This window comes from Mastacembelus armatus, chromosome 7 (genome assembly GCF_900324485.2).
Source record: "Mastacembelus armatus chromosome 7, fMasArm1.2, whole genome shotgun sequence".
Taxonomy (NCBI): Eukaryota; Metazoa; Chordata; class Actinopteri; order Synbranchiformes; family Mastacembelidae; genus Mastacembelus; species Mastacembelus armatus.
This window is the reverse complement of record NC_046639.1, coordinates 6,031,250-6,045,192: the sequence shown is the minus strand read 5'-3', so window position 1 is coordinate 6,045,192 and position 13,943 is coordinate 6,031,250. Positions and strand designations below refer to the sequence as shown.

Sequence of the window (13,943 nt, the reverse complement as noted above, 5' to 3'; positions counted from 1 at the left end):
GACAAAACTTTGCAAAATACAGCAAACTAAACTAAGTGCACACACAAACAGTATTTCTACTCACGAGATGGCCTCTATCATGTCCACACCCATTTCCACACAGCAGTGGGCGTGGTCAGCTCGGGGTTCAGGCAGCCCAGACACACAATAGTAACAATCGCCCAAAATTTTAATACGTAGACAGTGGTTCTCCTAAAATAGGATGAAACAAATAAAGACAAAGATAAAAAAAAGGAAAGACAAATGATAAAAAATAAGAAACTATGTTGCTAAGAATCTGAAAAGACAAAAAAAACATTTAAAGGAACATGTCAACATTTTGCCCTGTGATGGACTGGTGACCTGTCCAGGGTGTACCCCTGCCTTTAACCCAAAGAGAGCTGGGATAGGCTCCAGCAGATCCCTGGGACCCTAGTTAAGAATAAACGGGTATAGATAATGGATGGCTGGATGGTCAACATTTTGGGAAATAATTGCTGTCAACCTGACAGCCAGATGAAAAAGGACTGAAACCACTTTCATATCTGTCAGTCAGGCATGAATCTAGAGCCTGGAGGCTGTTAGCTTAGCTTAGCACAAAGACTGGCCATAGGGGGAACCAGCTAAGCAGACCCCTCTAAAATTATTTCTTTTTGATTGAAAAAAACATGACAACAAAAAGGAGAAAGACAACTGTGGCTCCTTACTGATGCCAGCTTGTCGAAACGGGCAAAGAGTTCATTGAGCGTCATGACCAGCTCCTGAGCTGTGCACTGAGAGGCCAGGCTGGTAAAACCCTCGATGTCTGCAAACAGAATACTGAGGACGAGATCAAGAGGTGGGGCGATGGTGAAACAAAAACAAATGCAAACATTAATCACTGACTACAACCGCATTCGAAAAACATAAACATTACAGGAGCAGGTGGCTAATAAACTATTTCGTCTCCTCCCTTGTGATAAAAGTCATCATTCTAGACAGCATTTTATCTATATTTAAAATTCAAGTAAGCACTGAGTCAAATTACAGTGGAGAGCAGTCAATATTTTATTATAATACTTTCAGAATGGGGTTTAAGTTACTGACTCAATAAAAAGTGGTTGTTAACTAAATAACTGGTGACTACCGACAGCATACACTGCCTGTCCATTAAGTTATAAAGCTACTGCCTGTTGCTACCACAATCTCACAGATTAATTTTGTGTGATGCTAATACAGGTCATACAGAAATAATCCCCTCCTCCTCTTGGGAGAAACATCCAATAATAATAATAATAATAATAATAATAAATAATCAGATTTTTCACAGGCTTAGTATCAAAGTTTTACTGTCTACCTTGCATTATGTCACTATCAGCCCTGCTGACCTTGAGAGAGGCAGGAGAGTCGATCTACAGTTTTCGGAGAGACAACTGTGCTAGTGTAATGTATATGTAATGTAATGTGTGTGTAAGGACAGCGGGAATGTGTGCAGTGTGTTTGTTCAGTGCTGTTAATCTGTGTTGAAGTTCTCTATCTTTGGGGATTATATTATCTTGGCTGCTAGTGATTAAGTATTCCCTTAGTAGTGTTAATTAGCCTCCACTTTGCCAAACCACTATCCCCTGCTCTGACTCTTGTGAGCGCACTTGTATGTGCGTATATACAACCACATGTCTTTGTATAGTTGAACAAATTTTAGCCCAGGACCATCATTGTAAGAACATCTTGGCCTTTCATCACAGAGGGCTGTGTGAGGGTTAGGACTTCGATTTAAGATTAGGGTTAGACTTAGGGTTACAGCTGTGACAGGTGTGACAGTTAAGGTGTAGGGTAAGGGTCATAATATCAGTTGATTTATATATAAGGAAGTTTTCCAGGAAATTAGCTGGAAAATATGGGACCTTCAAAATAAGGCATTACCTCATTTTTTTGTATTAACAAATAGATACCAGTGCTCACTTCCCACCCCTTCCTCTCTGCTCTGCTCTGTTTAGCTCTTCACCCACAACCTCCCTGTGTAGCTGCGAGTAGTAGAGCAGAGGCATGTTCACGGCCTAATTTTGGACTTCTCTGATTAGAAGGAAGAGTTTCACTCAAAAACTTTAGAAAGGAAATATCTCTGCACTGATGCCATGATGTTCACAGTCTGGGTCGCAGAAGCTTTTGACATATTCAGATATATCTTGGAGCAGATTTAAACTACAAAAATATAAGAAAATTGCTGTATCCTGTAGCTTTAATACATTGGGAAAGCATGAAATAAACCTCTGTGGCCAAGTATCTCTGCTGACCTGACATTGTCGTGTTTCTGGATATAGATCTTATGAAACATCATGTCTTCCTTCTTGGCATTGATGTCAGCCTTCATCTCCATGGCAACATGCCTTGGCAATACTGACAGCAATAAGCGTTCCTGAAAAACAAACAAACAAAAAGACAGAAATCGCAAATTGTGTCATTCACAATATCTGAAACTTGTCAAATGTGCATAGAAGAGTGTGGGAAACCAGAAACTGAGCTTTTCTGAAATAGCTGCTGGAAATAAATATAGAAAACAAAAAACTAATTTGGCTGCATAAGCATATATTTCCATTATAATTAGTAGACCATGCCACAGTTAAATATTAATTACAAATTAAAATACATATAACTAAATATTTTTTTAAAGAAATTATGAGGACATTACCAGGAGGTTAGCTGGAAAATATGGAATCCAACAAAATCAAGTGCTACTAAAGTATTTCATATTTATTTTTCCAAAGGATAAGGACTCTCTGGTAGTGTCTCTGAGAAACGTTCCCAACATAACTAGTTTGACAGTGTTTCTTTCAAAAGGTCATTTTTGTGTGTTTGTGTGTGTGCAAGCCTACCTGCTGCTGATTTTCTCTCTGCAGATGTAGTCTGGCCTGGATGTATCCTCTTGTCTCCTGGAAGGCCTGTCTCTGGGAAACCTCAGCAGGATAGTGGGTACAGATTCCAATGATGTTAGTGCAGAGGAAAATCAGGACATTAGCGCTCACCTGCAAAGAAGAAACAGAGAAAAGAGTTAAGCTTAAGCTGAGAGGAAGGAAACCCTTACATAAAAACAAAGCATGAACTGGTGACAGGATTTCTTTGCATTCTTTGCAAAGGTCACATTATGATACCAGAGGCATGAATTTCATTCCCCTGTTGTTTACATCTTTTATCAAGCATGCCTGTTTCCCAGCATTCTCCAGAGACCTGAGTCATACTGTATGTGCATCAAAGTTTGAAAGAGAAAACAGACTAAAGATGGTTTAACTTCAGTGAGTGTGAGTGGGTTAGCGAATATGGTGACATGCTTTAGAGTTGAAGAGCTGTCTCATGTGTTGATGGACGAGGAGTTCTGCAAACTACCCAATTTATGTACCAGACCCCAGTCCCTGCCTGCCTGTTAAAACTTCCCACAGCCTAAAGTGATGTCTTTCAATATCATGTTTAGTCTGACCAAGAGCACATAACCCAAAGATACAGTTTACTGCTATTCATAACAAGTAGAAGCACTTCTAACTAATTTTTTGTTGATCAACTAACTGTTCGTAAGTATTCATGCCATGGATGCTACTCTTTTCTCTTGTGGATTTTTTGAGTAAAATAAAATGGTGGACATAGATGGTTGGCACGTACTGACGAAGTGTCTCTGCTCATTCACCACACAGTCCTGACATAACGTCAACTGATAATGTACAATCACACATGGATGGGGACCAGGATTTTGTTGTGAAATGAATTAAACTTGCATGATTGTTGGCTGCATACAAGCTAAAACAACAGGACATGCTGCTTTCAGAAGAGATAATCAGTTGTAAATCAGTGACAAAAATAAAAGCATGTTAACATGTTCATAGTAAAAACACACATTTATGTCAAAGCACACTTTTAAAATATTTTGCTGTGTCACACCATAATTATTTATTTAACCTACAAGACACAGTGATTACATTTACATTTACTTGCCAATGTGAAGTGTCCATGGCTAATGTATACTTTCAGTGGCACACAAACACCCACACACCCACGTTTCCTGTTTAAGGAAATGGTTCTTTCTGTGGGATCAGTCGTCCCATTTGCTCCTTACAATCCCGCTGACCACTTGATAATTTTTTACAGTGTGCTGCTCTACCCCTATCTCTTGGCTTAATGTATTGCTGCGTTGGGATAACCTCCAGCATCCAAAAACAGCCCCCACTGCATCGTGGGAATTGATGGTGACCTGCTACAGGGCCACTTCCTTGACACGAACTTGTTTACAGCCTGACCGCAATGCTTTTCACTCCAGAGGCTACGTTTGGACATGGACAAAGTGACTTGAGTGTGCACCAGAAGGAAGCACAGAGATGATACATCCTGTACTAAACACAGAAGAAAAGGGTTTCAGATATAGTTTCTAGCTATAATTCAAAGAGGGTCTGACGCTGCAGTTACTGGAAGAAAACAGTTTCCAAAGCAGATCTCGTCTAGAATTGTTCTCCTTTGCTTTTTCTGACAGTATTTGCTTATGTAGCCAGAATCTAATATACAATGATATTTCCTGGAAAGAAATGGAAATGTACAAAGGTCAAGTGGTTCTATTAGTGTTATTATAATACTGCACCCTCAGTTCAACTTCTCAACAGAAAAAAAAAACTACAAAACACATGAAAGAAAAGACAGACAGAAGCTTTATTGTCATTGTGTTGCAGTGCAATACAGTGACACATCGATAGGAGTACAGCAGCTGCATATTTGTGAAAGTTCATGTCAGCTATAAACTATATGCCTCAGTGTAACAGGACACAATGAGAAAACCAACCAGTAAATACAACAAATTCCAGGAGCATCAAGCAGACACCAAGATGACACCCTCTTAAAAGATGACTTCTGTTGCTGCACATGTTCCCTATTATTAAGTCTGTAATATTTACATTTCCTCATGAGTTTGACTATGCCATAAAAAGAAATGATGACAAGAGGCATCCTTGCATTGAGCCTCAGCTTAAAGAAATTGAAATATATTCAATTATTGATTTTTTACTTTTATTGCTTTGATCCAGTGTGTTCAATTCACAACGAGATGCTTTCACCTGTTATGAAGTGAATATCTTTCTGTCAAAACAGTCTAAATATTTAAACAGTCTTATATGTAATGTGCAAAACTCATATATAGATGGAGCCTTTTGGGGGGAAAAGGTAGTCCGATAAGAACAAAGTAGTTGAGATTCAGAGCTCCAGAGTTTTCAGGTTGAGCTTGACTTATTATATTCACTGAAATCTACAAAATGATTTAGTGTGCTGCCAAATAATTAGTGATACTATTTCTTAACATAAATGCAGGACTTTCTATACGTACATGTACTCAGTCATAAGCAATATTATCTGAAAAGATAAAGCTTAAGAATTAGGAAATAAAAAATGGAATGGAAAAATAAATCAAGACTAGATCTTCATAGTTGTGTTTACAGGGGGACTTATTTTTACAACTCTGAAGGTTTGTTCAGAGGAGATTTAGCTAAAAATAAACAGAGTCTTTAAGACAACTTCTTTTCACTATGATTCAAATGACTTAAGGTTAGTTTGGAGGAACGTTTACTGTTAAGATCCATTGTTTTTTACATTTGTTCATGTATTATTGCCATAGAGAGCATTTCTATTGTTTCAATATTGGTAAAAAATAAAATAAAAACATGTTTAAGAGTAACTTGTATATAAATAGAAGAGGGTGACTGAATGAAAACATGTCTACAAAAGAATTCTGAGAATAGCAGATAATAAAGGTGGCCCAAGATGAAATTGTTAACAAGAGCATTAATGACACAAGAATACAAACAGATGGGTAATGGACATGAAAGAAAGCAAAGGGGCGGGCGTTTACAAAATAGAAAAGCAGCATAATGGACAACAGAGATAAACGAGTAAAATGACAGATGTTGAGGGTAGGAAGGAAATTAGTGGTAAGGCACGCATTGAGGAAGAGAGAAGACAATGGCAGAACAAGAGAAAGACAAGTGAGTGAGTGAGAGCTGCAACGAGAGAGACAGAGAGTGGGACAGATATGGGCCACAGTGACATTAGGCAGATGGCTCAGAGCGCCCAGCTCTGTTTACATTACTCTCTCTGTTCAAGCAAAAGCAGCCAAGAAACGACAGTGAAACCTGCAGCACAACGTGTGTTTGCAGGTGAATACCTCTTGTCAGTCCATGTGTCTGTGCAGTCAAGACTTCATGTATGGACGTGTGTTTTCTGTCCATAAGCAGTGAGCTGCAGCTACTGTGTTTATCTGTGGAGATTCACTCAGGATGCGTATCACACTCCATGTGTCTGGGCTCACAGGCTCAAACTAATTGCTTGCTTTTCTCAAGAGGGCAAGGGCTAGTGAGTTTACAGAGTACACAGTAAGGTCCTGTGTTTACGCAACAGCACTCCACCTCTTCAGGAGTTCTGTTTGGCAGCATTTGCTTGCTACCTGTATACGATGCCATTCTCCTAGTGCAAAGCCACTGCACCTGCTCATGTCCCCTGTACTCAAGAACACACTCATTTATCTAAACTCGTCACTTATTACCTTATCCTGGCAGCCTCTCCTTTGCTGGTTTGGTCCAGCCCCATTATAATCATACCACTACGCATTATGATCTTCATTGCTCACTCCCTGTTAGGTAGGGTTCATGACTGAGTTACCAATATAATTATGGCCTACTAAAAGGGTTATACTCAGTTTGTGAAGACTAAAATAAACCAGAAATTGAACACCACGTCACTGGAAAAAACAGACCGTTTTTTTTTTTGTTGTTTTTTTTTTGCCATAAAAGCTGTTGTCATTTCCCTGAGGGTGACATGATGGAAGCAGCCAGCCGGCCAGTCTGTGAAGAGGACCACAGCCTACTCTCTAGATATCAAAATGGCATTATGTAATAGCTGCTGTAATCTAGACAGGACAAGGAAAACAGCCGTAGTACTGGCTATTCAGCAAAACATAGATTAAAATGCATTTTTTTTCACAAAGAGCCAACAACAGCTTAAGGAGGATATGCAGGCTTAATCAATAAATGATAAACATGGCCCTAGGGATGCCCCGCTGAATAAATGACTACCTCTGCCCTTTCCAAGTAACTGTTACACACCTGAAATGCTCCCGCAATGAACTTAAAACAACTGTATGAGAGAGATTTTATTGATAATTAATTTTTCCAACAACGTAGATATTTAGAGACTAACTTCAAAATTTTACATTCTTGTATGTAGCCCAAAAAGTTTCCCAAAAAATATGTTTGACTTTTAGGGAGAAGTGTTAAAATGACTATAACCTGTATAACCCATCACTTGCCCAATGTCACCTGCCACAACCCCTTCCTTTAAAGCACTGGACCAACTGACTGAATGTCACCTAAACCCAAAGAAAAACAAACAAAACAAAACAAAAACTCACAAGAACAGAAAAACTAGAAGGTGAATTTTTGTCATATGTCAGCGGTGTAGGTATGGAACAGATGTTTATATAAACAGGTGGCAAATGAAACATTGATATCCACTAACCTGCCCTCCATATCCAAACACTCATCACTGCTCTACATGTAAAAAAAAAGCCGTGTGAATCTAATCTGAATCTACCGTCGCCACGTTGGACAAGCAGGCGAGGATGAGGTGGGGGTTAATTGAATATTCAGAAACTTTCTATTTCTTCTCTTCCTTTATGATGGAATTACAACAGCAGCCATTTACTTTAGAAGGTAGTCGGTGGGCCAGACAGGGAGTCTATAAACATTGACTTTTAAGGCCATCAGGCACTTTTTCAGTCTGGGAAAGAAGAGAAGGCAATGTGGGACAAAGTGGACAAATGGGACATTAAACAGTTTGCTGAGAAACAGGTAACAGGTATAATGTATCAGCAGAAAAGTATTTAAACCAGTGAACTGAAGTAAACTTTGAATCCCTTTAGTTACTTCTATGAGAAGGTAAACACCAATCAGATATATTTCACACATGCTTATGCCCAACGAGTCGGTCTAGTAGTTTTCATGTTAAAGCAAGGCTTCACTGTGTATGTAGATATCATGTTCACTTTTTCTGGCTTAATATCCCTGTTAGAGAGTTCATTTAGAAGAGAGCAGTCATTATGCATGGGACATGGTGATGTGACGATGATGGCGAGGTTATATGTAACTTAGTGTTGTTTAAAAGTCTCACTCTTCTCCCTCTGCCTGTGCTTCTTTCTCAAGTCTTGTGAAAGGTTCTGCTTTGTGTTGGCCCGAGACTCACACCCACAGAGACTGTGAATTATCAGAGATGGCAGTGCAGCTTTCACTTAGCAACTCTCACCCACATTCCACAGCCTCCCTACAAAGACCTGCAGTCTCCCACCCAGGTTCAGGGAGTGTGAGGACCCAGCAAGACTAGTGTTTGTGGGGGTGGACTGATGGCTCTGTCTTACAGGATCATTACACCGACACCACAATCAGACCATACAGTATTCTCAGTAATTCAATCAATAAATCAATTTGTATAGTGGCTTTTTGTAGAGGTTAATGCAAAGTGCTGATCCAGCTGATGGCAATCTCTCTCTAAAATAATGCACAAATTTCTCACATTTAGAGGCAACAAGTTGGTTGCTGTGGTCTGCAATGTGGTTGATGAGGTGGTCAGTTGTTTGAAAAGCACTCTGGGGTTGGCTTATGTTAGTATTTATCAGATTAGTAAAGATCCCCAGCAATAAGAACTGATTTGGTATACAGTAGACCTTTAATTTTAAATTCATTTGAAACCTCTTTACATACCTGTAATTTAGTGTTGCACCAGCTGTGCTTTATAGGCTGACAGCCTCCCTTAACATTTTTTCACAGCATGCTCATCTTTATAATAGTGTGTAAAATGTTTTATTGGAGCAACTGCATCAACGGCTTTATGAGACTGTCAAATGTGGATGATCCTGATGTACTGTAGATTTTCAAACATATGTCATAGAAAAGTGCAGTTCCCTTCAGGAGAACAACTGCATTTTTTAAATCATTTGCTCTGTGGTATTTTACAATAAATAACATTGGGTATGAAGTTATAGTCCAAGAGAGTCCAGCCAATAAAAGAGGATTATCAGGTCTAACCTATGAATTACTGCCAACACTAGCGGCTAACACTTCAAACTCACAGCATTGTACTTAAAAGCAGAAAAGACACCAAGGTCAAAATGTTCTACCCTTATGAGTTTCATAGTATATCACAGCAGTTCCCTGATCTTCCCGCTCCTTTCTGTGGGAATGGGAGAAAGTCCCAATTCACAGAAGAAGTAAGTGGTCGCTTGGTTCATCTGTATTTAGGCTTGTGTACAAGTTGCATGGTCAGTGACAATAACAGACATGTCGTAACCTCATGAAACTCAAAAAAAAAAATTTCAAGTGCAGTTTTAAAAGAGTTTATACACATAGCACATATCAGACTTAATCTGCAATTTGTATGATACATGAAAACTTCCATGATCTGACTTTGTTTAGCATTATCCCTGCAAATAGGTGGAGGGACAAATACATTCACATATTCATGCCAAGGGCCCAGTGTAGCACTTAGGTGGTGTATAGTAATTTTACTTTGTCAAAACCACTCCCTATTTACAACATATTGAAGTTTATGTCCATATTCTGAGTGTGTACATTTATCCACTATACAGTTCCCTTCAAATCTCACCAGTGTAATAAAAAAATTGGGTCCACAGCATGTAGACTATTTTCTCCAGGCAATCCCACGTGTCACTTCAGAAGCCCTGGGCTCGTGTATGTGGATAACGACAGCTTTACCCGCTAGTAGCATTGGAGCAGAGAAACTGTTTTCCACTGCTGGAGACATAACATTAACACTAACACAGTCGAGCACTCTGCTCACCACCCCTCCAGTAAATGACTGCTTTCATTGCATTGCATACAGGAAACAGACAAAGGCTGTAACTTAATATTGTTTTCATTACCAATTAATATGCAGATTATTTTATTCAGTTGAGAGAATAAATTGATTTGGCTAAAAAAAATATTTAATATATAAATAATAAATATTTAAATAATAATAATAGTAATAATAAAATTTCATATATTTTCAGCTGAATGTCTAACTGTCTAATCACCCCATCTCTAAAGCACTATGGGATGTTCCCAAAGTTAAGTTAAATTTAAAGTTAAACTTAAATAAAAAAAAAATTAATCCATACCCTTTTCTTCTATTTTCTGTTCGTTTTCCTGTTTGACCCTTATCATAACCAGCTGCAGTAGCTTCATTGTCAGCTAATGAGACATAGGATAACTATAGGATGATATTGTGCTGAAAGTTATCACAGACTGAGTGTAAACTTCCCCACACCCAACAAAAAGCAGGGCAGAGCTGCTAATGTTACTCTGAGGGGTAAATGGTCTTATACCTATATATTGCTTTTCTACATTCATGTGCCCTCAAAGTGTTTTTTGCAATATTTGCCCATTCACACAATCACTCACACACACAGACTGATAGAACAGCCACCAGGGGAAACCTTGGGTTCAGTTTCCTCCCAAAGGACACTTCAACATGTGGGCTAGAGAGCCAACCTGCAATAAGTCCTGAGCCACAGCCATCCCTAAACTTGGAGCTAAGACCAGCTTCCAAACAGCAGCACACAGTCGTAAAAAGGGATGTAACAAACAAAAGTGGCCACTTATAGAAATGCTAACTATTGGCCCTGGTAAGCTGGGAAGTTGAATGACTTCAGAAGTATCACACACAGTTTAATCCTGTCTTTAAGCTATTGCTCTCATGATTATGATTTTGGAAAGGCTAAAACAACTCTTCAAATGCAGAATACTATTCCTCCTAAAATAGAGTAGCAATGATCAGTCGATTAATTAAATAAATAAACTGAATATCTTCACCGTAGGTTTGTGGGAAATTAACAGGCATGTTTTACTGTTTTTAAATAATATGTTTATTGAACAAAATAGACAAATCAGTAATAAAACATAAATGCTGGTTGCATCCCATCACTACCACCTGTATATTTGTGACGAACTGCTCTGTAGGACCTCAGTACCAAGTTCTTGTTGCTAAGCTGTGAAGGGACAATCACCGTTTGGGTGAGGGGTTTACCAAGTATCAGCTAATTGACTGAAGCTTTCAGCACTGATTAATTTCAAATAACATGTAGCTGTCACAAACTGCCATGGTTACTTCAATACACTGAGAACAATGGAAAAATCATTTAGCTGGACAGTACTTTCCAGCAAATCATGTGGAGAACAAGCTGTTGAATTTGAGACCTTTTCCCAGAGGGAGCATTGACTGATGGGATATTACTGTTGAACTGGGGCCAGCGAGAGTGCAAGTAAGAGCTCATCGGTTTTTGAAGAACATCTGGAATTCCTTAGAACATCTGTGTTAGATCAAGCTCTGTAAAACAGCACATCAAACAAGATGATGGCACTTTATTCATGACAAAACATGAGTCTCTCCTGTGGGTTGGCCCGTATCTTTCCTTGAGAACGCCGGTTATTTAGTTCCATATTCTTTCATTTATTTTTTCCTGTCTCCTCACGCTTTGACTAACACTCACTGTCACTTTTAGCCTTTGTAAGTCTGCGTATCTGGTAGCTGGTAGCTGCTGGGTTTGTGTACTCAGCCTGAGCCTCATGTCTACACACAGCTTGCACTGCCCTTATCTGAAATGACCAGAACCACAGAGTTAAGCCCGCCTCTTCATTCTCCTCCCTCATTCAGTCGGGCAGTCTACTGTACACTATTCACTGTTTGGAGGTGAGACTATGTAGAAGTAGACATTTGTGTCTTAAAGTGGTAAAACCTTAAAAATGATCACTTAAGCAGGAAATAATACACAGTCTCACCATTGCTGCAAATGAGATTCAGTACAGAGAGACTTCTGTCCCTTGAACCTTTGTCCTTTTCTCAGGAAACCATTTTTCAGGACATTCCCAGAACAACATTAATCAAACAGTTTAACAGTACTTCTAGTTTCTAGAATCTGGCATCACAGTGTCTGATGTGAGCCAGTGTCATTTACACAAAGTCTCAACTCTTTTGATTTTGTTACTTTGTTACACAGACATAAACAAGAGGATTTCTATTATCATCATCATTCTCTAAATGCACACATGCGCTAAATGTTGACTTGCATAAAACTCACTAGTATATGGATCAGACCAATCGTAGTTTTCTCATGTAAAGAGTGGGTAAAAGTCCAGTCCACGCATCTTCATCTATTTCTATTGAAGAAACAAAACTGAAAAAAAAAAACAAAAACACATCTGACTTGGATCTTGTGTCCAAAGTCACATCCTACACCACTTTAATAAAAACTCTGTTGTTTACACTGTGGTGAGCAATAAATTTAGAGTTTGGACACTTATCAATTATTTTTCTGTCATCACTAACACATGTAGTGCTATACAACTAATTTTCCCATCTATGTACTGTGACACAGACGTGCATTCAGACATCGACACTACTTTTTTCAATCCGTCGTGGGAACTTTTAGAGACAGACAAGACACTTTACAGTAAGTACATATATTTGTATAGAGACTTAATCTGATATTCCACTGACAGACATTTATATAACACATCTAGATTTTTCTGCAATCCAAACAATACAATACAACAGAAACAGTTTACAGTAGACTCTGGTCTAGCAATCTGTGGTGTATTTTTTGTGCATTTAAATAAAAATTGTGAGTTAAAACAAACGTGATGTATGATGTAAGTTCCAGTGGAGCAGGAAGTCCGTATCTGACATTATGTTGTAGCAACTGTTCCAGCTTCAAGTGTAATTTATTTAGGAAGCCAGTGGCAGCACTATTTTACTACAACACTATGACACTCTAACACACTGAATACACTGCTGACTCCTTTCCCCTCTTGCTACTGGTATGTGTTTTGGATGACTAACTTGGTTGGTTTCTTATCAACCAACATAAAAGTATGACTGATGACACACAGCTTTCTGTTAATAATTAGATTTTCTCCATCTCCTTCAGCAGTTTTAGATGTCTTTTAATGATTTGGAGGCCGTGCACTGAAACACAGACCATACACACTACACAGATAATGTAAAGCTGGGTGGTAACAAATGACTTGTAATGTAAAGCCAGCAATCCTTTGCTTTATTTGTTAGTTAAGCTTCTGTAAACATGGAGAGGGGCATGCTGGGGGCCTAACACTGAAAAACTACACAGCACACACGTTTCAGTTGGCAACCAGGCGGGTGTGACTTCTGCCGAGAGAGTGTGACTATTGAAACATTCTGGCTTTGGACTTAAATGTGTTTTTATTTTTAAAGTACAACAAACTCTGCATGGAAAGGGGGAAGCTTTAGAAGATCCAAACCATCTTCACAACATTATCTTTTTTTTTTTTTTTTCTGGAAACGCATGGGAACTCTGTAAGGATGCTAGGTCTCACATGCTGTGGACAGACAACAAGTTCAGGAATAACTGCTGTGAATAAATAAGCCTCTTAGAGGAATTTAGTCAATATTAGATGAGTTGTAATTAGCAATGAAACAAATTATCTGAGCCGGAAAGCATCTGAAGAACAACAACATACAAGGTCAATTATTGAACAAGCTTTCTTTGAAAAGTGTGTATCTTGGAAGCCTAAAAATGTGTCTGACAGTGTTTCCACAGTGCTGGGGCTACAGACATACAGTTGTAGAGAGCTGACCAGAGATAAGCTTCCCTGAACCAGACAACTGGCAAACAACATCCTGTGCATCCCCCCCTCTCGACTCCCTGCCACCTCTACTCATATGACCTCTCCTCTGTCATCGCCATGCTTAATTATGGACTCTCTCACTACAGCAGCAGGGGGGAAGAAAACAAATCACTGGTCCATCAGAGAAGCTGAACAGCACTGTGTCTAGAAAGCTCAGACTCCTACAGCACTCAGGCTTTCTGATTCTCTGAAGGAGAAGTAAAGTAGTAAACGACAGGCATGAATTTTGACCGATTTTTTGTTGCGCCCATA

General features: G+C 39.0%; 1 protein-coding gene across 3 annotated transcripts in view; it reads right to left on the bottom strand.

Moving 5' to 3' along the window:
* adcy6a (adenylate cyclase 6a) overlaps positions 1–13,943 on the bottom strand; it is a 35,588-nt gene that overhangs the window by 11,317 nt on the left and 10,328 nt on the right. For all 3 annotated transcript variants that reach the window (XM_026331455.2, XM_026331457.2, XM_026331456.2), the window contains 4 exons: positions 2,832–2,981; positions 2,253–2,374; positions 687–798; positions 65–192 (listed from right to left, as the gene is read on the bottom strand). In XM_026331455.2, the coding sequence (XP_026187240.1) occupies positions 65–192; positions 687–798; positions 2,253–2,374; positions 2,832–2,981 (512 nt within the window). The remainder of the gene's footprint in view (positions 1–64; positions 193–686; positions 799–2,252; positions 2,375–2,831; positions 2,982–13,943) is intronic.